Genomic DNA, 26,277 nt, shown 5'->3' with positions numbered 1-26,277 from the left:
TTACCACAGTTCCCAATATCATTTGGGGGAAGCCATAAAAAATAGATACAGGATTGTACTGCCTGTGTTTTTTAACTGCTGTATGGAAGAGCACATGAACCTGACCTTTGAAGTGTTTGTAAGTAAACCATTTTTAACTTGCCAAATGTGTGGTCCCTTTCTATGCTAAGGGAAGAGGGGAACTTTGAAAGCGACTTGGAAGGGGTATATTGTAAAAGTCTAACAGCCTATATTTCCATGATTTACTTTTCTGAATATTTTGTGATTTTAAATCTCTGCTGGGGTTCTCTCACCAAAGAGTACTTGCCCTAAACCTGGATCTTAGGCATCTAGGGAATTCTCTTTTTTATTTACCTATTATTCTTTTAAATGAAAGCCAAATTAACCTGCAGAATCAGGCCAGTGGCCAATAGTCCTGTTCTCCCAGTGGCCAACCAGATGCTTGTAGGAAACCCGCAAGCTGGACCTGAGCAGAGCAGCCCTCTCCCCTTTTGCAGTTTCCAGAACTGGGATTCAGAAGCACTGCTGCTTCTGACGATGGGGGCATCAAACCCAGTATTCTCTGGAACTGCATGTAAGCATATGGCGTATTTATTTCTAGCTTTCACCACCAATGAAATGTGAACTGATGGTTTAAAAATACCATAAATAATCAAGTCACTAAAAAGAGTTTTGGAACAATATTTAAGTTGGCCAATGTGTTCTCTTCTGAAAATGCAGAAACCAGCAATTTATGAGTGGTGGCTATTTCTCCCTTTTCATGTTGTTGTTATTATTATTTTTAAATTTATGTGGCCATCTGAAATTGATTCATCAGACCTACAGAATATACCTGTTGCCAGTTTGTTTCTGGGCCTAATTCAAGGTGCTCACGTTTGTGTTTAAAGCCATAATTGATAGGCTCCAAATACCTGAAGGACCACCTCCTTCCCTATAGATTTTATTGGGTGCTAAGATTGGCACTGTGGTCTAAACCACTGAGCCTCTTGGGCTTGCTGATCAGAAGGTCAGCGGTTCGAATCCCCGTGACGGGGTGAGCTCCCGTTGCTTGGTCCCTGCTCCTGCCCACCTAGAAGTTCGAAAGCACGTCTCTTGAAAGAATTCTTGAAAGTGTCTCTTGAAAGAATTCCTGACCCTTCCTCTCCCAGGACCCAGCGTGCATTGAGAGTAGTAGAACAGAAAGCTCAGAGGCAGAAAGCACAGATCAGCTGGCACAGGGGTGATGTATACAGTGGTACCTCAGGTTAAGAATATAATTCATTCTGGAGGTCCATTCTTAACCTGAAACTGTTCTTAACCTGAAGCACCACTTTAGCTAATGGGGCCTCCAGCTGCTGCCATGCCACCGCCACGCGATTTCTGTTCTCATCCTGAAGCAAAGTTCTTAACCCAAGGTACTATTTCTGGGTTAGCGGAGTCTGTAACCTGAAGCATCTGTAACCTGAAGCGTCTGTAACCCGAGGTACCACTGTAATAGGAGAGACTGAGGGGGTGGGACTTTACTTGGAACAATGGCATTATCTAAGAGAAACTGCTTTCCTTCGTCTCTTTCTGTGAATATTGAATAAACTACTTGGTAAGAACTCTTCTTGTTTATCTGCTTCTTTGCATCCCACCGTGGAAGGGATAGGATTCCCTGAAGCCTTGAGCAGGGAACCAGAGACACCTTTGTGAAATTACAAGTTATTCCAACAAGCAGGTTCCTCAGTTGGGTCTTCAGATTTAAAACAGGTTCCAGTACTCATCTCCTGCTCACATTAAGCCAGGTTGGAGGGTTATAAAAAGAACCCATCCCTGTTTCACAAAGATTCCCTCCATCCCTTGTCTTTTTCACATATCTCCTGGTGTTTAATAAAGGGAAGGGGAAGAGGTGGAGCTACATTACACTTCCCAACATCGAGAACATCCCGTTTCTACATTGCTGATGACAACAAAAAACGAGAATACACAGAAGACCAAGCAGGGAGATAGATACAAAATGGTATCTTCTGCTTTTATTTATAAAAATGCCCAAGATTATCTAGCATGGCCTTCAACAATCTGCTGCTCCCCAGTTGTTTTCTACGTCTGATGGCAGTTGTACTCCAAAGCATGAGGAGGGCCCCAGGTTGTTGAAGCCTGGTGAAATATAATGGTTTTCATCTCACTCGGCTTCTTCTGAGGCAACAGTGAATAGCCTTCTCTTGATGGATCATCTCAGCATCTTCTAGTCCTTCTCTTCACCATGAGTGATAACGTAAACAAGGTTCTTGTAGTCCAGGTTGCCGGCAGGATCTGGAGGGAATGCGGTGAATGTCTGTTTCATCTGAGAAACAGAAGAAGGAAACAAAGATTGGAAAGGACAGGATGGGAATTGCATCTCAACTGTCACAGGAGCGTGCTGGTCAGCAATCACACAGTTCAAAGACTGATTGCCTACCCCTGCTATACCCGTTAGTTGGTACCATTGAAGAGAACCACTGTAATCATGCAGGAGCCATATTTCTCAGAGTGCTGGCTGCAGCTCAAGGTTCCACAAATGGACCACACTCCACTCTATGCTGATGTGGAACCTTCCATAGGGAGCTGGTGTCAAACAACAACATTGAGAGCTAGTGTGGTGTAGGGTTAAGAGTGTGGCACTGGGAGACCAGGATTTGGCCATGAAGCTCATTGGCTGACCTAGTCACAGTCTCTCAGCTTAACTTACTTGTCAGGATAAAATGGAGAAGGAGCAGAACTATGCATGGGGGAGCACAAGAATTATTGAAAAGCATTGAAAGTACTCAATAAAGAAGATTGGAAAACGTTTATTGAATATATGGGAAATAATTGTGTACAGCTGAAAATGCTGGCAGCATTAGGATAAATTCAACAGTGTAAATAAGTTTTGTTGGATGCAATAATGGAATACTGAACGGTATAGTTTTTGTAAAATATGCAGGGATTTATGATATGTAAAATGAACCACGGAAAGAGAAGAAGGGAAGTCATTGATATGCTAAGGATGTAAAATGAGTATCCTAAATTGCAAAACAGAAAACTTAATTGAAATTATATACAAAAAAGAAAGTGCTCAATAAACTGAGGTTATGCCTCCCCTGGCGTCAGCCTGCCCCCCAAGCAAAGCCTGTTCCCCCTAAAGTCCTGCTCTTGGGGGTATTTTTACTTTTTACCTGTGACTTCCCCAACTTTAGGGAGCAATCTCATAAAAAGAGCTCAACAACTTTGGTGGATTTCCAAAAAAAAGCTGAACAACTTTGTCTGCCCCCCACAAACAAAAATCCATGGCTACACCCATGGAACCATGTAGGCCACCTTGAACTCCTTGGAAAGGAAATAAATGCAGAAACTGGGAAGGTTAGAAATTCCCCCTCTAAAGGACCATCAATCTATGCATCCCGACCAGCTCTTTCCCCCATTTACCGTATTTTTCGTCCCATAGGGCGCACCGGACCATAGGATGCACCTACTTTGGGGGGGGGGAAATAAGGGGGGAAATGTATTTTCCCCCCAGGCATGGGGCTGGGGCGGGGGAAGCCCGAGCTTCCCCCGACCCTAGCCCCCAGAACAGGCTGCTATCCACAAGCCGTGGGAGAGCTGCGCGACTTCGCGCAGCTTTCCCACAGCTTGCAGAGAGCTGCCCGAAGCCTGGGGGACGCTGAGCTCAGCGCCCCCCAGGCTTCTGGGTGCAGGAAGCTCTCCGCAAGCAGTGGGAGAGCTGCACGAAGTCTTGCGGATAGCTTCCTGAAGCCTGGAGAGCGAGAGGGGTTGGTGTGCACCGACCCCTCTCGCTCTCCAGGCTTCAGTGAAAGCCTGCATTCATCCCATAGGACGCACACACATTTTCCCTTCATTTTTGGAGGGGAAAAAGTGCTTCCTATAGGGCAAAAAATACAGTATGTCAAGATAACCAGACTCCCAGGGACTACCCCTGGCAATCTCATGATGCCATCTCAACCATCAAATCCGGAACGAAACAAAAAAACTGGAAATCGTTCTTATCAAATAGAAAAATCTTCACATTTTCAGAAAAAAAGGGAGTGCAGCATGTAAGGAATCTTACCTCCTCTTCAGTAAACCGGTCTGCCTGTGTCATGAGCATTTCCTTCATGCTGTTTGAAATAAAGCAAATCTATTTAAGGGCCACAGAGGAGGCCACAATTGCAATCTTTTGCACTGTGCTCAAACCTAACAGGAGTACGTAGCAGGACGAATGCAGTGCTGGTGCCATTATGGCTGAAGGTGTGGAATCATAGAACTGTAGAGTTGGAAGGGATCCTATTCCAGCCTCCTGCAATGCAGGAATCACAGATCCACTATGTCCCATTGTATCCCCCTCTTGCTAGAGAAGCAACGGCACGTGAACAGAGCCAGGTCAGTGTGTCTAAGGGTGTGACTGATGGTGCTTGGAACGGATGGATTCAAGTGAACTAATTTGCTGAATTAATTCGGAAAGCTCTGAGTCACATCTGAAAGTAGTTTCCGCAATGTCCGGGTGAACCGAACAGGAATTAAGCTATTTTTGTGCTGATTTTTTTGGAGGCCACTTTTTAATTCACACACACGTTTCATTACATTCATTGTGTTTCATTGCAGCCATCATTTTCCCCCCTGTCTGTAAAAGGGATGTTGCTGTTTAAGCTTAGGAATCGTTGGGGGAAATAGACAAAACAACTGTTCCTGTTGTATTGCATGTGCATTTGGATGTTTTCTTAGTGTTCTTAAGTACATTTTATCCTTCAGGTGAGCAGCTAGTGAAACTCTGAAGTCTGAAAAAAAATTGCCACGTGAATGAATTTTGAATTGAACTGTGAGAATTGAACTGGAGCAGAAGTTGTTCCTTTTTGGAGGGGGTGAACTTGCACTGGAACTAATCCTGTTTGGGAAGGGGAGAACTGGAACTGGAACTCATCCTCTTTGAAGACAGACTTCCCAAGCACCAATAATCTGGTTTGCCACCAAGAGAAATGGGATGCTGGACAAGATGGGCCACTTTTGGAGTGTTTGTTGTGGGGGAGGAAGGGAAAGGAGAATGTTAGCCGCTTTGAGACTCCTTAAAGGGAGTGAAAGGCGGGATATCAAATCCAAACTCTTCTTCTGCCGCAAGACTCTTCTATTGATCTGGTTTCCAAAGAGGCTCCGTCCTCTCTCTCTCTCTCTCTTTCAAAAAGCAACCAATGTCACTTGGCATCTTCTGTTCACATGCATCCAGTGTTTTTGGAAAGAATGTGAGGCCAGATTGAGGGCAGCGGGGGTGGCTGAGGTGGTGGTGGCGAAGGAGGAGGATCAAATACAATTTTGAGCTTCAGAAGCACAGCACGGCAGCCTCTGGCACCATTACACATAAGAAGGACTGAGTAAAGAACCCAACAGTTTCCATTATTTATTTTATAGAGAAACAAAGACTCAGATTTTCCTAAAAGCCGTCAGCTTCCCTGCAGTTGTTGTTTTCCATATTACTTGTTTCTTTGCGGGGAGGGAGGAGACAACAACCCCCAAAATCAGACACATAGAAACAAACTGGGTTTATAAAAACAGCGCCTGCCCTGGGGTCCTGATGGTATCTGTTGCGGCCAGTTTCAGCTCGTTCCAATATTTTCAGTCCCAATATTTGGTTTCCTAGTAAGTCACAGAGAGCTGCGCTTTCTTTCTTTTTTCAAAAAAGAAATGGCATGGAACAAGTTGTGCGTTAATTGAGATAATCTGGCGCACACTGTAGCCTCAAGAAGAGGTCGGTGGGGCTGTGGGCAGCACCAGTGATGTCTGGATGAAGATCCAAGAAGGATTTGATCCTTCTGTGGCTCCATCAGACTGTCTCCTGCAGTCTTGGGGAAGAAACAGTTGAGACTCACAACTGGATCTCCCTACTCTTTGCACTTAAACAAAAGGAAAGTGGGAGTTCCTTAGGCACCTAATTCTGATCTTTCTAAGCTAGTGGACTCAGCGGCGGAGGAAGCCGATTGGGCGGCTGGGGTGGCGGGCGTGCCTTGTAGGGCATGCCCTACAGCTGAGGGGGAGGCGGCGGGTGGACCATTTGGGGCAGCACGGAGCCTCTGGGCGCCCAAGCCACCGTGTCATTCCCCTCAGTGGTGACACCCGGGGCACGGCTCCCCCCACCGTACCCCCCTTCCTCCGCCCCTGAGTGGACTCTCTAATTATAGAGAACAATCCTCTTCATTTTGAAAAAGGGAGGAACAGAAAATTCTCTCTTGGGACAAAGAGTATCTGAAGGCCACTGCAACACAGAATCGAACTGAAAACTGGCCTATTACACCCTTAAGTTCACATGCTAGAAACCTCCTTTGATTGTTGGTTGAGGATTGACAAGTAAGTCGAAAGAGGAGAGGCAACTGAACTCCCAATCCCATATCCTCCAACATTTCTCTGATGAAAATAAGGATGTCCTATTATGACAAACCTAGACACCTCTTAAAAAGCAGAGACATCACCTGCCAGCAAAGGTCTGTATAAGTTAAAGCTATGGTTTTCCCAGTAGTGATGTATGGAAGTGAGAGCTGGACCATAAAGAAGGCTGATTGCCGAAGAATTGATGCTTTTGAATTATGGTGCTCTTGAGAGTCCCATGGACTGCAAGAAGATCAAACCTATCCATTCTGAAGGAAATCAGCCCTGAGTGCTCACTGGAAGGACAGATCCTGAAGCTGAGACTCCAATACTTTGGCCACCTCATGAGAAGAGAAGACTCCCTGGAAAAGTCCCTGATGTTGGGAAAGATGGAGGGCACAAGGAGAAGGGGACGACAGAGGACTAGATGGTTGGACAGTGTTCTCAAAGCTACCAGCATGAGTTTGACCAAACTGCGGGAGGCAGTGGAAGACAGGAGTGCCTGGCGTGCTCCGGTCCATGGGGTCACGAAGAGTCGGACACGACTAAACGACTAAACAACAACAAATTCCATACCTTCTAACACTTCTCTGATGAAAAAGGGATGTTCTAAAGAAAAGTGGACATTCTTGGATCAAATCAGAAACTGGGACGGCTTCTGTAAAGCCAGGACTGCCCCTGGAAAACAGGGACACTTGGATGGTCTGCAGTCCTAGAGGGGCATGCAATTGGATGTGCCTGCCTTCTATTCTAGTCCGTGAGCTCACTTGTGGATGTGAGGTTGGATCCACAATGACTTCCTGCGTTGTTCAGGAAACGAAGCATTGCTTCTGCAAACAGGATATGGAAGGAAGGAGAGGGCTCTGGCGTCATGTATGTGCAGGTCTCTCACATACGCACATTCCTCACAAACAAGCGGGGAGGGAAATGGGATATTCTGGGCTTTGAAAATGTGGACTTTGGAGAAGGTGGTTGGCCACACTTTAAATACAGCTAATTTCCGTCACGGTCCAAGTTGGTGCAAATTTGTGGAGTGCTGTTTGGTATCAACAAGGCTGTTATTGGACAGCTGTGGGACGCATAATCGCAACACTGTGCTCTCTTGCTTGTGAGTAAACCTCAGAAACGTCAAGGGAACTTTGCAACCTGAATCACCAAACTTTTCCAAACGCCATGCCAGTTTTTGTTTTGTTTGTCCACCTTGGAAGGAGGCTGTTGTTGAGCTTCAACATCGCAAAGGACAATGTGCCCAATCTCTTTCTCATCTATCCCTCTGTGTGGTAAGAGTATGGTGTTTAAGGCAATATAGATATCACATATCTTTGCCATCACATTCAAAATCAGTTCCAAAACTCCCAAATGAGTCACGATTTTCCAAGTGAGAGGTGAAAACACGCAGTGGAAAAAATGAAATGCCCCAAAAAGATGTTAATTAGATGAAGGTTCTTATTAAAAGGTCAGTCACCGCCAATGGAGGTGGGGGGGGGAGGATTCTGCTGTTGTCTTCCCTTCTTCGCATGGAGAAATGCTATTAATGAATAGCAACCATCGCCTTGAAAGGGGAAAGACTTTCAAAGGGATGTGTGAGCCATGCTAAAAAAATTATTAGAGTCAAATGTCTAAATGCTGGAATTATGTGAAATGAGGCTGAGCATCAAATGCAGCCATGGGATTGATTTAATGGTTTGTTATGTAATGATTGACATTACCCTTGGGTCTAATAAGAAAACAGTATGTTCTGTTGTCTGGTGATGAGCTAATGAAATTGTCTTGTGACTTCGGCTAGGTTGGGCAGGGACCATTTTTGGTGGGGTGTTGTGGACGTCCTTTTCCAGCAAGAAAAACACTGCAGTTACGAATTACGCATTTATATTCCACTTTGTATTATGAAATTGTGGGTGCTCTTGATCCTCCTCTCCCAGGATAAGACTAGAAGTGGCATTAACTGTGTGGATGCAGGTAAAGCAGGAGGGGGAGCGTGGTGTAGTGGCTAGAGCTGCTTCAGTCGCTTCAACACTTTCCCTGATGTGCTAGTTCTCTACATGCAGGGACAGTTTTTGTTTTTGTTTATGTTTGGTTTACATTGGGATTAATTAGTGTCTGCAGCGCAGAGTAGCGTGCATGGGAGCAAATAGAGGCTGAAGCTGGGTTAAAACTGGCCCAGACCTTTATTGGTCACAGCAAACGGTCTCCCTTGGGAGGTGATGGACTCTCCTTCCTTGAAGGTTTTTAAGCAGAGGTTGGATGGTTATCTGTCATGGATGCTTTAGCTGGGATTTCTGCATTGAAGGGGGTTGGACTAGATGACCGTTGGGGTCCCTTCCAACTCTACCATTCCATGATTCGATGATTCTATGACTTCTCACAAAATCTGGCATTTCACAGGGCAGGAATCCAGCCATTGGGCAGTGCAATACAACAGACTGGCAATGAGTCACAAACTTGACAAAAGCGAAATTAACATGGGGAAGAGATTCAAAATGAAGTGAAGACTTACTAATCTGCTTTCACGTGACCTTTTCCTTCTCTGTCGAAAACCCTAAAAGCATTCAGAATGATCTCTTCCGGATCTGTGCCTATAAGGGCAACAAGCAGAGTTTTATATTTCCAATACTTCTGTGCACACATATATCTGCTGGTTCACACCACAAATGAACATAATCTGATTTCACTCCACTCAGTTACTGGGCACTTGAGGACTGGCAGATGAATGTGTGAGCATACTCCAGTAGAAACCACTGCATTGTTGGTAGCCCAGACAACTCATGCAAGCCCAGCAAGTCACATGCTAACAGTAAATAAATGATCTCCATTTTCCAATCATCTGTGTAACTAAAGAGCCAACTTTTACCACTTATCACATTAGGGCTTCCCACGAATATTGTCACATACATGCGTGCACACATACATACGCAATCTATCACCCTCATCATACCGCAACCTCCTGTGCTGCTTACAGAAGAAGACCAGACCATTAATTTCTGCATTATCCTAGAAAATGATCCCTATATCAACATTCACAGTCGTCTATGGAGAACGTGGGTGGTGCTGTGGTCTAAACCACTGAGCTTAGGGCTTGCCGATCAGAAGGTCGGCAGTTCGAATCCCTGTGACGGGGTGAGCTCCCGTTGCTCAGTCCCTGCTCCTGCCCACCTAGTAGTTCGAAAGCACGCCAAAGTGCAAGTAGATAAATAGGTACCGCTCCAGCGGGAAGGTAAACGGCGTTTCTGTGTGCTGCTCTGGTTTCACCAGAAGCGGTTTAGTCATGCTGGCCACATGACCCGGAAGCTGCCTGCGGACAAACGCCGGCTCCCTTGGCCTATAGAGCAATATGAGCGCCACAACCCCAGAGTCGGCCACGACTGGACCTAACGGCCAGGGGTACCTTTACCTTTACAGAGAACAGAACTGACACTTCAGCCACCAACAGTCCCATCTCAGTCCTACAAAGAAACTGGGCAACCGAGAGAACAATAGCAACACAGGAGAAGTAGAATATGTAGAATTAGCAAATTTATCTAATAGAATAAGAGATCAGGAAGATGGAGTATTTAAGGAAGAGTGGGAAATGTTTGGAGAATAGCTGAAGAATCAGGTTAATCTGGTTAAAACTTTAGCAGGGTTAGTGTAAAGTCAGCAGTGTAAAGTATTAAATATAAAGCGGGAAGGGAGAAATATGAATATATGGGGAAATCACAGTCTGTTCCACTGCTGAACAGCTCCTACTGCCAGAACGTTCTTCCTGCTGTTCAGGAGGAATCTCCTTTCTTGTAACTTAAACCATTGGTTTGGCTCCTACGCCCTGGAGCAGCAGAAAACAAGGTTGCTCCATCTTCCATGGGACAGCCCTTCAGGTATTTGAAGATGGCTATCATGTCACTTCTCTGCCTTCTCTTCTCCAGGCTAAACATCCCCAAATCCCTCAACCGTTCTTCATAAGGCTAGGGTTCCAGGCTGCCCTCCTTTGCACACCTTCCACTTTGTCAGGTGCAAAGGAGAACAGAGATCCTGTCATAGCTGTCAACGTTTCCCTTTTTTTAAGGGAAATTCCCTTATTCCAAATAGGATTCCTCGCAAGAAAAGGGAGAAGTTGACAGCTATGGATCCCACGCTTTTAATAAGTGTGGAGTAGAAGGAATCTCACCCCGTCAAGATTAATAAATAACAAGATGATTTTTTTATTAAAAAAAATTAGGAAAAGATGATCCAAAAAGAACTCCCTTAATAAAAAAAAAATTAAAAAAATATTTCATCTTGTTATTTATTATGACTCTGACAGACCAATACGGCCACTGAACCCAGCCACTGCCACCTTCTAGGTTTGTGTGGCAGCCCACAGGGAAGGAGAGAGAAAGCTTGGTTGTTGTTGGGGGTTTTTTTTTGGGGGGGGGGGTAGATTGTAAAAAAAAGAAGGGAAGATCCATGGCTATGCATCCCCCAGAAATTACCGTATTTTTTGCTCTATAAGACTCACTTTTCCCCTCCTAAAAAGTAAGGGGAAATGTGTGTGCGTCTTATGGAGCGAATGCAGGCTGCGCAGCTATCCCAGAAGCCAGAACAGCAAGAGGCATTGCTGCTTTCACTGTGCAGCGATCCCCCTTGCTGTTCTGGCTTCTGAGATTCAGAATATTTTTTTTCTTGTTTTCCTCCTCCAAAAACTAGGTGCGTCTTGTGGTCTGGTGCGTCTTATAGAGTGAAAAATACGGTATATGCCAATAGCAGATACAGTACGATCACGTCTTGCGCACAGTTATCTTGGGTTATTTGAAACCCCGCAAATTAATTGCTTGCAAGGCAGAGAGCTTGAAAACTCCTTTGAGCCGGGTTCTCCCGCTGCGGAAAGAGCTTGTTAAGTTCTCAGACTTGCTTATCAGACTCTGGGAGGCTCTTGTGAGATATTGTGGGGACTCAAACAGTCCTCCAAGAGCCAGCACAAGAGCCTACCAGAGCCTGGTAAGCAACTCTTAAAAGCTCTCTGCCTTGCAAGGATGGCCATACGAGGGTGGTTTGGCTATGCACATTTTTGAAAATCCCTGGAACATAAGCCCAGCACAAGTCACTTTAGAATCATAAAATTGTAGGGTTGGATGGGACACCAAAGGTCATCCAGTCCAACCCCCTGCAATGCAGGAATCTTTTGCCCAACATGAGGCTAGAACCCACGACCCTAAGATTAAGAATCTCATGCTTTACCGACTGAGCTATCCCAGGTCTGTAGAAACGATGACACTTGTAGGGATTGTAAATGGCTTTCAACTATTGTGTTTTAACATTGTAATGCATCCAAGGACCTTTGAGTGAAGGGCAGGTGATTACTGATGATGATGACAATGATTTATACAATTAGCTGTGCTAGAAATCTGTTAAAGCCATTGTCAGGGAACTGCCATCGGAACTAGAGGAGGAGGCGAGGCTCCACAGCGATGCTGGAGAGGGGCCAAGCACGGAGAGAGGCAGGTCTCCTGTTGGGGAAGAAAATCAGGGCAACACCAGGGATAGAGGGGGGCCAATGGGGGAAGCAGAGAGCAGGCTCCGGGACTCTTCACTGGACACCAGCGGGGAGAGCACAGGTCCTCCGCTACCCACGCCCTCCCTGCGCAGAAGACTTCCGCGCAGGGAGAGTAGGAGGAGACTGGGCGTCAAACAACTTTTATGTTGGAAAAGGTTTAAGAAACGCCCACTGACGGATTCTGCCAGCGACTGAACAGCCACGGAGTGGATGGCTGTCCAGCGAGAAATGGTTTAACCAGCCAACCTAGCCCAGAGCGGCGGCAACTTACGCACAAGCAACCCCTAAAGCCATTACAGCCATCAAAGCACTGTCAGCGCAGGAGCAAGGGGAGAGAGAGCTGGAACTCTAGGGAGAAGCTGGAAACTTTGGTTAGTGATATATATCCCACTGCCAGATGAGCAGCAAACACACCCACCCTCCCGAAAGCATTCTGTGTTAATGTCAGCCACATGGGCCTCTGCTCCACAAAGAGTTGGAGGAAATGCAATTTGTATACCACGCAGAGATGCCGCGCTGTCCTCAAAGAGACCACTTTGTGCACCAGCTAATCAATAGGGAATGCTTGCCGCAGAATTCCACTTCAAAGCTCAAGAGTCCAGCAGGATTACAGACCGCAAACTGCTTCTTTTATTTTTTTTTTTTCACCCAAAGACAGGATGGGAGGGAAGACACCACCGCAACACTGATTATTTTTTAAACAAATTTTAGAGATACCAAACTGGCTAGGCAGAGCACAACAGCGGCAGAGGAAGTGGACTTCTACTGAGTCAGACCATTGGTCCATCCTGTTCAGTACAGTACGATCGCGTCTTGTGGGGGGGTTACGTTCCAGGGACGGCGCCTATATGCAAAAGTGTGTGTTGTCCCAAGCGAGCCAGCCACCAGTACAAAGTAAGTGGACTTAACTTTTTATTAGAAATAAACAGGATCTGAACTGGAGGGTCAGGCCTAATGAGCACAGCAACTCTTCTTTCGTAGGTCTTGCCCCCATGAAGCAGTTGCAGAGACTGAAGAGCCCCACCTCCAGGGTTTCCCCAAGCAATCTGAGACTAAGCCTGCATGCCTGTCTTTGCTCTTCTCATTTCATGCCACTTCTTGTCCTGGGAGACCATGGGGGAGGGGAGCTGGTCGCGGAAGGAGAGGGAGACACCCGTGCCTCTTCACTAGCCAGACTCATCTCTGCCTCTTGACCCCTCTCCTCTCCAGCCTCTGCTTCTGCCTCCGCTTCTGGACTTCTCTCTGCCACAGACTCTCCCAGCTCACTAAGCCCTGTTACCTCTTCAACTTCTGACACCACTTCTCCCCAGTCTTCTCCCACTTCTCCCTCTGACCTCTAATCACCAATTCCCGAGCTCTGAGCCTTCTTCCCTTGGGGGGCTGCCCAGCAGGGGTGGAGGAAGGGGGCGGTGGGTGCTGTCCGCCCCGGGTGTCACCACTGAGGGGGGGGTGACAAAATGCCAGGCAGCACTCACCGCAGGGCCTGCCGCACGCCCAAACCACAGGTCTCTCCTAGGAGTGATGCAGTGGATTGGGTGCCCGCAGGCTCCACACTGCCCCAAACAGTCTGCCCACTGCCCCCTCTCAGTTGTAGGGCAGCTGAGTGGGAGGAGGCAGGCAGACTCCTCGGAGGCCCCGCAGAGCGGCGAGCCCCTGCGGGCCCCATGGGTGGCTGGCCCCGCCCCTGGGCACAGGGCACACATACCGCCCCAGATGCCCGAACGGCTTGCTCCGCCACTGCTCCTCAGCTAACTCCTCCCACCATTCCTCTGAATTCAACCAGTCCATGACATTGGCATGTATACCTGAACCATCGCTCCATGAACAAAAAATTACAAGTTGCAATAGCTACATTCTAAGCATACCTCGGATTCATACCAACACCAGCAGCTGCCTTTTCTAGGGGCAGACTTTTTGTCCATCTATCCTGGTGCTCATTACTCTGTTGGTTCAAACAAGTCATTTTTGTTAGAATTCCTGCTCCGTGATTGCAGTCATGGGATTGTTGTCTATCACATGACGGTGTATGTTTTGACTCCACAGAGTGGGAAGTGACGGAGACAGGATGTTTGCATTACTGTGTTCCGTGAAGTGGAACTATTGTCCTTTGTTCTTTTTTTCTTTTCTTTTTTTGCTGTCTGATGCTAGAGAGAGAGGGAGCCATGTTGCAGTGCTCCTTGTGTGTGTATATGTAAATAAAGTAGATTAGCCAAAATGCTGAGATGCTGAGGTCTGTTACGCAAGCTGCGAAGACTCTGCGGATCCCCAAGTGTGCTGATGTCTGATGGCATCGGTCGGTGTGATGTTCGGGCAGAAGAAAGCTTTTGAAGCTCCCGAACAAACGACCAGGAGGGAGAGAACATGGCAGTCGGGCATGTGACTCTACCGGGGTCCTACTTGAGTGTAAGACAAGCTCCTGACAATTTTTCCATGTCACCTGCTATCGGGTCCTTCTGACTGGAGGGCCAAGGAATGAACCTAGGACCTTTACATATGCAACATGTGCTCTGCCGTTGAGCCAGTTAAACTGCCAAGGCTCTGCCCCATGCAAAGGATTCTGGGAACTGTTTGTAAATAGAGATTCGCACACGCCATTTGACCACTGGTTTCCACTTACCTTTGAGCTTCTCACCAAACATAGTAAGGAAGACGGTGAAGTTAATGGCCCCTGGAGCTTCCTTAATCATTTCTTCTAACTCTTCATTCTTGACATTCATGCGACCTATGAGAGAAGAGTGTTCTTGTCACGTGACAGTAAATGGAAATGGTGGCATTCAGCCATGAAGAAATATATAGTTGTAGGTGTGTGACATCATCCAGAGATCTGCACACGCACCTGCACGAATGATACGCAAACCACCAGTCCAAAATCTCTAACCTAATATTTTCTTTTCTTCAAAGTTGAATAGAGCTTGCAGCAAAGTGTAAAAACCTTAAGAGAATGAAATCACTGCTCATATTTTGAACCCGGGGACACTGTGGAAAACTCAAGAATTGTCAGGACAAGAAGAAGGCCACAGGATATAGAATGACTCCAAATTACAAGGATTACGGGTGAAGGGAAAATCAGTTTATTGGCAGATGTTATTGCCTTCTAACTAATGATCCCAGAAGTGGGAGCACCTGAGGTTTTGGCAGAAATTTATTGGTTTGGTGGAGTGGCAGGCTTGAAAATAAATAAGCTGGAATTAGAAATAATGTTAAACCTTTGGTGCAAAATTGCAGACCCAGGTTGGCTGGGTTTACCATATGGCGAAATACACTGAAGTACTTGGGAGTGTTTATTCAACACTTCATGCACCATCCCATTTTCTGTGTCGTCTCTGATTGGCTAGTATACACCAACTAACACAAGAAGGTTCAGTCTTTCATCTTGATTCAAAATGGTATCCAATTTGATCCAAACATAGATGAAAACCTGCTCCTTGATCTCAGGAACCATCGTGAAGAAGAAGAAGAAGAAGAAGAAGAAGAAGAAGAAGAAGAGGAAGAAGAAGAAGAAGAAGAAGAAGAAGAAGAAGAAGAAGAAGAAGAAGAAGAAGAAGAAGAAGAAGAAGAAGAAGAAGAAGAACAACAACAACAACAACAACAACAACAACCGGGCTCAGGGTGGCTAACATCAAAATATATAATACATCAAGACATAAAATTCAGCAATCGGCTGAAATACATCTTAAAATCGGATTAAAATAAAAATAATGTGGTTACCAATATCCTAAGAGACGTCCAAACGCACAGCAAACAAACAACTTTCCAAAATACATATTAGATGCCAGTACACACAAAAGTTTGTGCTTTTTACCCAATGCAGCAAAGGTGTCTCTCAAGTCAGCCTTGTCAATGAAGCCATCTCGGTTCTGATCCATGATTGTGAAGGCCTATTGCGAAATACAAAGAGTGAGAGATTAGGGGTGGGGGATATTGCTTATAACTGTGTTGAATCCAATGAGGTGGAAAACCCTCCGTAGCCGCCAGCATTTCGTAAACGGCTAACTGGGGTTCATTAATTTCAACACGTCTGCAGTAAGTAAAACTTGAATGGATTCAACACTTTGTGTATGCTTTCAAAACTAAAATACACATTTTATATGCACTTTGTTACGGTTTTTTGAGCCAAGAACAATATGATGAAATTTGGAGAAGTGTATGGAGGCAGTTGGAGGGTGGATGGCAGCTAACAGATTGAGGTTGAATCCTGACTAGACAGAAATACTGTTTTGGGGGGGACAGGAGGCGGGCAGGTGTGGAGGACTCCCTGGTCCTGAATGGGGTAACTGTGCTCCTGAAGGACCAGGTGTGCAGCCTGGGAGTCATTTTGGACTCACAGCTGTCCATGGAGGTGCAGGTCAATTCTGTGTCCAGTGCAGCCGTTTACCAGCTCCATCTGGTATGCAGGCTGAGACCCTACCTGCCCACGGACTGTCTTGCCAGAGTGGTGCATGCTCTAGTTATCTCTCACTTGGATTACTGCAATGCGCTCTATGTGGGGCTACCTTTGAAGGTGACCCAGAAACTACAACTAATCCAGAATGCGGCTGCTAGACTGGTGACTGGGAGCGGCCACAGAGACCACATAACACCGGTCTTGAAAGATCTACATTGGCTCCCTGTTCGTTTCTGAGCACAATTCAAAGTTTTGGTGCTGACCTTTAAAGCCTTAAACTTCCTTGGTCCAGTATACCTGAAGGAGCATCTTCAACCCCATCGTTCTGCCCAGACACTGAGGACCAGCTCCAAGGGCCCTCTGGTGGTTCCCTCGCTGTGAGAAGCCAAGTTACAGGGAACCAGGCAGAGGGCCTTCTCGGTAGTGGCACCCACCCTGTGGAACGCCCTCCCACCAGATGTCAAAAAGAAAAACAACTACTGGACTTCTGAAGACATTTGAAGGCAGCCCTGTTTAGGGAAGCTTTTAATGTTTAACAGACCATTGTATTTTAATATTTTGTTGGAAGCCGCCCAGAGTGGCTGGGGAAACCCAGCCACATGGGTGGGGTATAAATAATAAATTATTATTATTATTATTATTATTATTGGCTAACTTCATTGTGGTCCATGTATTAGTTGAGCAAAATCAGGTTGCTTTGCTTAGAAACACAGACCAAACGAAATCCTCACACATCCCAAAGTCAAGTGTTTTGCACAGCCTTAGGGAGAACTTACCTCTTTAAATTCTTGGATCTGGCTTTGATCAAACATAGAGAATACATTGGAGCCACCTCCTTCCTTCTTGTGTCTGGCCATTTTGGGTGCCTGTAAATTAATAATGAGAATATTATTATTATTATTTATTGAATTTATATACCGCCCTATACCCAAGGGTCTCAGGGTGGTTCACAGAATAAAATCAAGTTATAAAAACACAAAATACCTAATAAAAATAAAACAACAACCCAATAGCCCCCCACCAAAAAAACCCCCATCACATTTTAAAAGGCTGTAGGATGTAAATCAGATCAAGCAAAGGCCTGGTTAAAAAGGAACGTTATTGCCTGGCACTTAAAGGTGTATAATGAAGGCGCCAGGTGAACTTCCCTGGGGAGAGCATTCCACAAACGGGGAGCCACTGCAGAGAAGGCCCCATTCTTGTGTTGGCACCCTCCGGACCTCTCGAGGAGGAGACACATGAAGAAGGGCCTCAGAAGATGATCTCAGGGTCTGGGTAGGTTCATATGGAAAGAGGCGGTCCTTGAGGTATTGGGGTCCTGAGAATAATCCTGGGAGGGGGACTGTACCCAGGCACCCAGGCACCCAGGCAGAGCGTGACTCTGGTCCTGATGAGAATTCAGACTAAAATGAATTCCACTTCAAAGTTGGAGTCCAACAGCATTACAGACTACAATCCGCCCCAGTGATTTCCCTTTCCCTTGGGCCAGGCCCCCCAGCAAGGGTAGACCAGCTAAAAATATTGACACAGGATTTAAAATGAATACATGATCTCATTTTTATGTTAACAACAGAAATGATAATATTTGTACTTGTTGAGAATATTAAGACCTTAATGACGAATATCAATAAGGTAAGCACCCACACAATCATAGCTGGACTAAATGCACACATTAAACTTGTATATGTAATACAACACAATTTGTATCAGCAACAACTTTGTTGCATTCACATGGCGTTCACTTACGACAACATATGAAACCCACAAATGTTTCTGCACATAAGATCTCCCAGTTTGCTCGGAACACACAGACTTTGTATCATAGCTGTCAAGTGTCCCTTATTTGAAGGGACAGTCCCTTATTCCAGCGCCATGTCCCGCTGCTGTCCCTTATTGATGGATGTCCCTTAAATGTCCCTTAAATGATGTCCCTTAAATTTCAAAGGAAGCAGCTCCTCTCCCTCCCTCCCTGCTGGCCAGGGAGGAGGGAGGCCCCAACTGTGCTGCTTGGCTGTGTTGCTCACCCAATAAGAAGTCTAAGAACGACTGGGGGGTGGAGCTTGCATGCCTTGTGTGTGGCTAGTTAATGCAAGCCGAGGGGTTTTTTGAATGCTGGAAGCCATTTTGTTGCACATGCTGCAGCAAACTTTGCAGTGCAAAGCCAGGTCGGGGAGCCATCTTAAGTTGAGGCTGCATAGGCCTTGTGGTGCATGTGATTCAGATTCTATTCAGTTGAACCTCTGGTTACAAAGTTGGCTGGACAGTGTTCTCGAAGCTACCAGCATGAGTTTGACCAGACTGCAGGAGGACAGGAAGACTGGAGTGCCTGGAACAGGTGAGGCTGCAGGTCCCTTATTTTCAAGGCTGCTGGTCCCTTATTTTCATTTCTGTAAGTTGACAGCTATGCTTTGTATGCGATGAGGAAGTGCTCCTTAAAAGGAGGAGGAGCTTTGTGTGGATAGCGTCATTATATAGTTTAGACACTAGGTGGCGAGAGACATAATTCGGGTGCCAGTTTAAATGTAATATTGGGAGGGCCCAGGTAAGCCCTGACTATTGATGATGAGACATGGCTCATGTACACCATTTGAATAGCAATGCCCATCAACTTTGGGGACACCCAGCCCCCTCAAATATTTCTAGGGGAGGGCAAAGGGACCTCAGCCCCTAGGAGCCAACTCCATCTAATTATAACAGGTGGAAAGGAGTCAGGAGTTTCTTGTTGGTGTTTTTGTTTTGAGAGAGACGACAAAGTTCTTATCTAAACCCTTTTTACTGTTTCTTTTCCTCAGTTATCTGTCAGGGGGTTCAAAGGAGTTGTAACTGGGACCACAGTAAAAAGGCGAGCAAGGCTGGAGCTAGAGTGGGATAGGCCCCTTCTTCCCCCCCTCTTTTTCTGCCACACTTTCACCCCCCAAAAGTTACAAGTGTCAAAATAACGGACCTGGATTTTTGAGGATTCTGCATTGCTGTCGTTTTTAAATTTAAGAAAAACAAAGAGTTAAAAGAATATACTTGAAAATAAATACTTGAAAATAAATGAAACAGCGTGCAAAGATAAAACCAGAGGCTGATGCGAAGATGCATTATCCTCGCTAAGGATTTTCTCTGCAATAATTATTTGCATTTCTCCTGGCTGCCGGGCTTAGGAAGTGAGGGGAGAAATGAGAGCAATGGACTGACACAGTTGAGCAGACTGTGTGAATCACCCTTGCCATCCAGGGACTGAGACAGGGCGGAGACTGTGTGTGTGTCAGCAGAGAGGGGGCTAAACAAAACTAAGACCAGAACCAGAGGCAATGTGGAGCAGTGGTTAGAGCGCTGGACTGGGACCTAGGTTCTCCGGGGTTCAAACCTTCACTTGGCCATGAAGCTTACCAGTCCCTGCCCCTCGGTCTGACCTACCTCACAGGGTCATTGTGGGAATTAAATGAGGAGGGGGAGACCCATGTACGCCACCTTGAACTTCTTGGAGGAAAAGGTGGGATATAAAGGCAATAAACAAACAAACTTGCAGACAGCCAATGAAGCTGCATGTTGGATGTTTCAGGGTGAGGGGGGAAAAATAAAGGACTTCTTCATGCAGTGCATAAACTATGGAACTCCCTGCCACAGGAGGCAGGGATGGCCACAAACTTGGATGGCTTTATAAAAAGAGGGGGGCTGGAGAAATTCGTGAAGGATGTCGCTGTCAGTGGCAGCATGGTGGAAGGCAGCAAAGCTTCTGAACAGCAGTGGCTGGAAACCTCAGGAGGGGAGAGGGCTTTTGTGTTCGAATCCTGCCTCTGGGCTTCCCATCGGGGCCTCTGGTTGGCCACTGTGAGAACAGGACGCTGGACTAGATGGGACCCTGGTCTTGTAGAAAGAGCTGGAAGTCCCCTGGAGAGTCCTGCCGTCATCTCTGTTTCCCTCCCCCGGGATTCCATTTGGATCCGGTGTGCTGCAATCTTTTGATCCTCTCCTTTTATGGACGGCATTCCATACCTCTGATCATTATTTTTTTTTTTATTCCTCCTTTTCCAGTTCTAGCTATAATTAGATGATAAATCTAATCCAGGCTTATGCCTCAGTTCACGGTGTCACGGCAGAGATGCCGGCGAGGTGACGTTTAGGGGGATCCAAGAATGGAAAAGAGAGTTTTGTGTTCCGAGTTAAAAAAGAAAGAAAGAAAGAAAGAAAGAAAGAAAGAAAGAAAGAAAGAAATTCATAGGGACAGTGGGAGGAAAGGGGAATTATTTGCATGCACAGGGGGGGGGGGAGGAATGTCTTCAATTTTAGGCAGCAGGCAACTGCCTGCCAGGATAGAAGCTTGGAAAGTGGTGGGGATTATTTAGCCATGATTCCTGCATTGCGGGGGGTGGGGGTGGACTAGATGGCCCCTGGGGATCCCTTCCAACTCTACAATTCTATCATGCTATGGCATATAAATTTCGTGAAATAAACAAGGAAGTTCATTATCTACCCTGGAGGAAAGTGGACCGCATGAGCCCATGGCAACAACACTCCCCCATCAGACCAAAGCTTTGGCATACTCTTCCCCACGGAGGCCAAACGAATGCCCACAAGCAAGGCTTAAATCTGATGGGATCCCCTAGTTATCTGTGCCCAGCACCTGGCATCCAGAGATAGACTTCCTCTGAACAAGGAAGTTCCATTTAGCCATCCTGTCCGATAGGCATCAATTGACCCAACCTCCCGATCCTCTTTGAATAAGAACATGCCCGACTGATGGGTCACACAAACATACCCTTCAAGTGTCCCTATTTTCCTGGGACATTCAGGGAATTACAGAAGCCATCCTGGCTTCTGGTTTCATCCGGGAGTGTCCCGTTTCCCCCTTCCAGCACTGCCGCTGAGCACGGGAGGACGAGGAGGAAAAGCTGGTCCTTGCGCTTATCGGTGGAACCCTCCTGAAGCTGAACCCTTGCGCACGGGGGTGACATTTCCCCTCCGGAGCGGAGGTGTGGATGTGCGCTCTTGCTCACACTGAGAGCCAGTGTGGTGTAGTGGTTAAGAGCAGTGGACTCGTAATCTGGTGAACCGGGTTCGCGTCTCCGCTCCTCCACATGCAGCTGCTGGGTGACCTTGGGCTAGTCACACTTCTCTGAAGTCTCTCAGCCTCACTCACCTCACAGAGTGTTTGTTGTGGGGGAGGAGGGGAAAAGGAGATTGTTAGCCACTTTGAGAATCCTTAGGGTAGTAATAAAGCGGGATATCAAATCCAAACTCCTCCTCCTCCTCCTCTTCTTCTTCTTCCTGGCTTTTCTCTGCTGCCGCCAAAGCTGCCACCACTGTCATGGTGGCGTGAGGTGTGGCGTAGGCAGAGGAAGCGAGCAAGGAGGAAAGGGAGTGAGCATCTGCCAGGGAGAAGTTGTGGCAGGGGAGGCAGCCAACTAACTCAGGGGCAGGGGAGGCAGTCAGCTGAATTACGTGGCAGCGCAGCACCAAAAGACACACACCCCGATTTCCAGCTGAAAAATGTTGCAGAGGTTTACAAAAGGTTTGCCTAGTCCTGCATTCAGGTCATTCGGGAAAGCAGGGTTGGAAGGCAGTAGCCTTCTCCCAGGGAATAGGGAAATAACTTCCCCTATGAGGAAGGGTTATAACATTTCCCCCACAGGGTTGCCATATTTCAAAAAGTGAAAATCCGGACACAAAAAATATTTTTTGGCAAAATTGTTGAGCTTTTCCTGAGGTGGGGGGGGGGGTTCTGTCCAGATGATATTTCTGACAAACAATCCCAGATCCTGGATGTATGGCAGCCCAGTTATATTTTATTAAACTTTCAAAACAATCCCATACGTACTCCAATACATAATGATTTTTTCCTTTGGTTTTGTCGACTTCCCACCCCATTTTCCATGGTGTTTTTTTTATTTCTCCCCCTTGCTGCACCCTATCTTCTCTCACCACAACGACAATACAATGCTTTCTCATTCCTCCTGTTCCTCATGGTTCAAATACAGCTCGCGAATTCATCATACTATAGTATTTCTTTAAATAATACGAAAAAGACTTCCATTCATGGAAGGGTTATAACATTAGAGGCTTTTTAGTATGGGAGGAAAGGCGAGGAGAGGGGGGAAATAACAGAAATCTATAAAATTATGCATGGAGGCGGGGGGGGGGGGAGGAAATGAAGTTTTTCTTTCTCTTTCATAGCACCACAACCCAATGGGGTCATCCAAGGAAGCTGATTAGCAGGAGAGGGAGAAAAGGCAGACGGAAGATTTGTAGGGTCTGAAGAGAAACTAGCGCATGAAAGTAGACAGGGAGGAAGCTTGTCTCCTCCTCACAAGATTTGAACTTGGAGATCCTCCAAGCAAAGTGGATGATTCAGGACAGAGAACAGGGAGGCAGTTCCCTCTGCAACGAACTCGCTGAGGAACCGGCTACCAAAAGATGAACTCCATGTCCACCCATTTAAAGTACTACGATAACCGCTGTAAACTGCTGTAAAGCCCTAAACGGCCTCGGGCCAGTATACCTGAAGAAGCATCTCCACCCCCATCGTTCTGCCCGGACACCACAGCTCCGAGGGCATTCTGGCGGTTCCCTCCCTGTGAGAAGCCAAGTTACAGGGAACCAGGCAGAGGGCCTTCTCAGTAGTGGCACCTGCCCTGTGGAACACCCTGCCACCAGATGTCAAAGAGAAAAATAACTACCAAACTTTTAGAAGACATCTGAAGGCAGCCCTGTTTAGGGAAGCTTTTAATGTTTAACAGGCTATTGTATTTTAGTGTTTTGTTGGAAGCCGCCCAGAGTGGCCAGGGAAACCCAGCCAGATGGGCGGGGTATAAATAATAAATTATTATTATTATTATTATTATTATTATTATTATTATTAAACAGTCATGGCTTCCCCCAACGGATCCTGGGAACTGCAGTTCATTGAGGGTGCTAGAGTCTTTAAGAGACCCTTGTTTCCCTCACAGTTACAGTTTCCACGTGAAGAAGGATTGCTTGTTAAACCGCAAAGGGAACTGTTTCTAAATTTGCACAAATTGCATACTTCAGAATGAAGTGGTAGAGGCTGTGTGGTGACGTGTTGGGCTAGGGCCCGTTCAGCCATGAAGCTCGCTGGGTGATCTTGGGGCCAGCCCTTATCTCCCAGCCTAACCTACCTCACAGGGATGTTGTGAGGAGAAAGTGAGGAGAGGGGAAGAACTGAATAGCTGCTATTCTAGGATTCCCCTTTCCCAGCCCTCGAGATTCAGGGCCACTGCAATTCCCTGCCTTGCAGCGATTATTGTCTTACTTCTGACAACAGAGGTTTGTCTCCCAGTAATCGTTTGAAAGTAGCATTACAGAAAGAGCTGAAACTTTACGATGCTATAAAACCCCAGTCATATTTATAAATCCTTTTAAGACATCGTAAAGTGTGAGAGGTGGGGAGGGGGCAGCGGGGGGTGGGGTGGGGGTGGGGGCGGAAAGCCTCCCTGCAGAGCTCATTTGGCATAATTACATGTACATTTCTCTCTGATTAATAAAGAATGATCGTTTCCTTATGTATAGACGTCCTCGGGTTGCTTTCATTAAGAATATTACCATCATTACTTGGGATAGGAATGGATTTCCCCCCCTTCCCTTTTTGCCATTTTGAACATGTTTGATGCTTCCCTGAGACTCTGTGTGCTTCAGAAAGTATTTTTTAAAGCACAAATATTATTATTATTATTATTATTATTATTATTATTATTATTATTATTCATCCCTCTTTCCATTTTAAAAAATGAACAAAAAGCTGCTTACAATGCAAAATAACCACAATGATAAGAAGGGGAGCAGGCCTTGACAGGACTTGGAGACATAGCTGTCAACTTTTCCCTTTTCCTGCGAGGAATCCTATTCGGAATAAGGGAATTTCCCTTAAAAAAAGGGAAACGTGACAGCTATGCTTGGAGAGAATCATAGAATTGTAGAGTTGGAAGGGACCCCAGGGGTCATCCAATCCACCCCTAATGCAGAAAATGCAGCTAAAGAACCCCAGGCAGATGGTCATCCATCCTCTCCTTAAAAGCATCCAGTGAAGGGTAGAAGGCTGGAATAGTGCTGTACCCAAAACTTCCACTTCTCAAAACATTTCTTCTCCTGTGAAAGAGCCTCCCATTTTTTTCTCCCTCCAGAATTTTGGTGGGTTAACCCTTGAACGTATCTTATCATAGAGAGGTGAGCATCTTGCAAAGCATCCAGAAGGCTCCCCCAGTTTTCTATTAAACATTAATCCAGCACCCTGCAGCCTCCCTAGCTGCCTGCACTTATTTATCTTTGTTTACTGAAAAACAGTTGCAGACGGCTTAGCATTTTAGACGATCTGTAAGCCTGTTTTCTGTTAATCTCCCTGATCTGAAAAATCCCCATGGGAGAAGTTACTTCCTAATATCTTCCCCTGAGCATTATTTTCAGGGGAAAGGCTATGGGTCAGTGATAGAGCATTTCCCTTAGGTCCCAAGTACAATCCTCAGTATCTCCAGATAGGGCTGGAAGAGAACCCTGCCTAAAACCCTGGAGAGCAGCTACCATTCAGTGTAGACAATACTGGGCTACATGGACCAATGCTCTGACTCAATATAAGGCACTTCCATATGTTCCTTATTGAAGCTGGGGTGGCTGCCTTCTGAGCACCTGAGACTGGCACCGTCATGGATTTCTTCTTAAGGGAAATCTTCCCTTATAGCTAAAAAAACCCCCCACCCCTTTCAGAACTGATTTCTTTAAAACTGACTTTTAAAAAATCCACTTCACTTTAAAAAAAGAATGGTAAACGACTGTCAGGCACAGAGCAGCCAGCCTCCCCACCTTCCAATAGAAAACCCAGCTGAAGATATCCATGAGGCTTTCGGGAAACCTGGGCACCCAAGGAGGCTGCAGAGCGCAGGCTGCCAGAACGATGATTTGCAGCATGAAATAAAAGCCTTCCCTGGCCACCTGGAAAGGAATGAAACCCCTGCCCCCCCCCTTCCCCACCCCCAAGAATGTCACCAAAATGTTCTTTTACCTTTGATAATTTTAAAATGCAATTTTTTTGTTGCCTAGTAATTGAAGGAGAATGGTTAGAAACCACCAAACAGGATAAATTTTGGGCCACAGCACCAAGGAGGAAAGAAAGAAGGAAGGACCTGATTGCGAAAAGAAGACATGGGTTGCGAAAGATTAAATATAAGGATGAATTTGCTTTGCCTCCTAGGGAAGGGAAGGAGGGAGGAAGGAACCTACCATATTGGAGTTCTTCAGCGCTGCTATCAATCCACCAGCCAAATGACACAATGACTATTGTCCCTCTATATATAGCAGCATTTGGGAGTAAAAATATGCTCAGCCCAAGTTTAGACAATAGATGTGAGACTGGAGAAGGGCAGCAACCAGACCACACTGCCATTCCAGACATTTCGTCCCAACTGGTAGCCTTGCTTCCATAGAATTAACACCTGGCAGATAACTCTTTCCAGAGAGCAGTGACAAGAGCAGTTGCAAAAGTGAAATTCCACATGGGCAAGATCTCTGGGGGAGAAAAGGATGGGGAGGGGTGTTTTCGTGTACAACACTGATCCTCTAGTGGATCAGAACCAGGTTAAGAAACAGGAAGAAGGGAGTAGGAATTAATGGACCATTATCCCAATGGAGAAAGTGGAGTTCCCCCAAGGACTCTATTCCAAACTTAAAAATGGTGATGCTGGTGGTCAACAAAAGAGGTTTAAAAACTGTCTCAAGGCAAATCTAAAAAAATGTAGTATAAATACTGACAACTGGGAAACACTGGCTTGCGAGCGCTCCAGTTGGAGAACAGCCTTTACCAAAGGTGTCATGGGCTTTGAAGCCTTTACCAAAGGTGTCATGGGCTCGAACTCAGGACTCAAGGGAGAAACGTGCTAAGAGGAAGGCACGCTTGGCAAATCCACACCGTGATCAACTCTCACCCGGAAACCAATGTCCCCACTGTGGAAGGATGTGTGGATCCAGAATTGGCCTCCACAGTCACTTATGGACTCATTGTTAAAACTGTGTTTATGGAAGACAATCTTACTCAGCTACAAGTGAAGAAGAAGGTTTGGGACCT

At 46.2% G+C, this 26,277-nt stretch overlaps 1 protein-coding gene across 1 annotated transcript; it reads right to left on the bottom strand.

Moving 5' to 3' along the window:
- Window positions 1–1,974: 1,974 nt before the first annotated feature.
- Window positions 1,975–25,567, bottom strand: MYL10 (myosin light chain 10). The gene is made up of 7 exons (XM_083588072.1): window positions 25,437–25,567; window positions 16,997–17,086; window positions 15,639–15,714; window positions 14,454–14,558; window positions 8,825–8,903; window positions 4,046–4,094; window positions 1,975–2,305 (listed from the first exon to the last, which is right to left on the bottom strand). The coding sequence occupies exons 1-7, from the start codon at window positions 25,437–25,439 to the stop codon at window positions 2,207–2,209; spliced, it is 501 nt and encodes a 166-aa protein (XP_083444198.1). The 5' UTR covers window positions 25,440–25,567; the 3' UTR covers window positions 1,975–2,206.
- Window positions 25,568–26,277: the final 710 nt, after the last annotated feature.

Source organism: Podarcis filfolensis (assembly GCF_964270895.1).
Source record: "Podarcis filfolensis genome assembly, chromosome: 15".
NCBI lineage: Eukaryota > Metazoa > Chordata > Lepidosauria > Squamata > Lacertidae > Podarcis > Podarcis filfolensis.
The sequence above is the reverse complement of the archived record's forward strand: the minus strand, read 5'-3'. Positions and strand labels throughout refer to the sequence as shown.

Bases quoted from the DNA above. Each gene is read 5' to 3' on its own strand.
- MYL10 (XM_083588072.1), bottom strand. The intron at 15,715-16,996 runs GTAAGTTCTCCC...ATTTCGCAATAG, and splicing joins AGATCCAAGAATTTAAAGAG to GCCTTCACAATCATGGATCA. The intron at 2,306-4,045 runs GTAAGATTCCTT...TCTGTTTCTCAG, and splicing joins ACCGGTTTACTGAAGAGGAG to ATGAAACAGACATTCACCGC.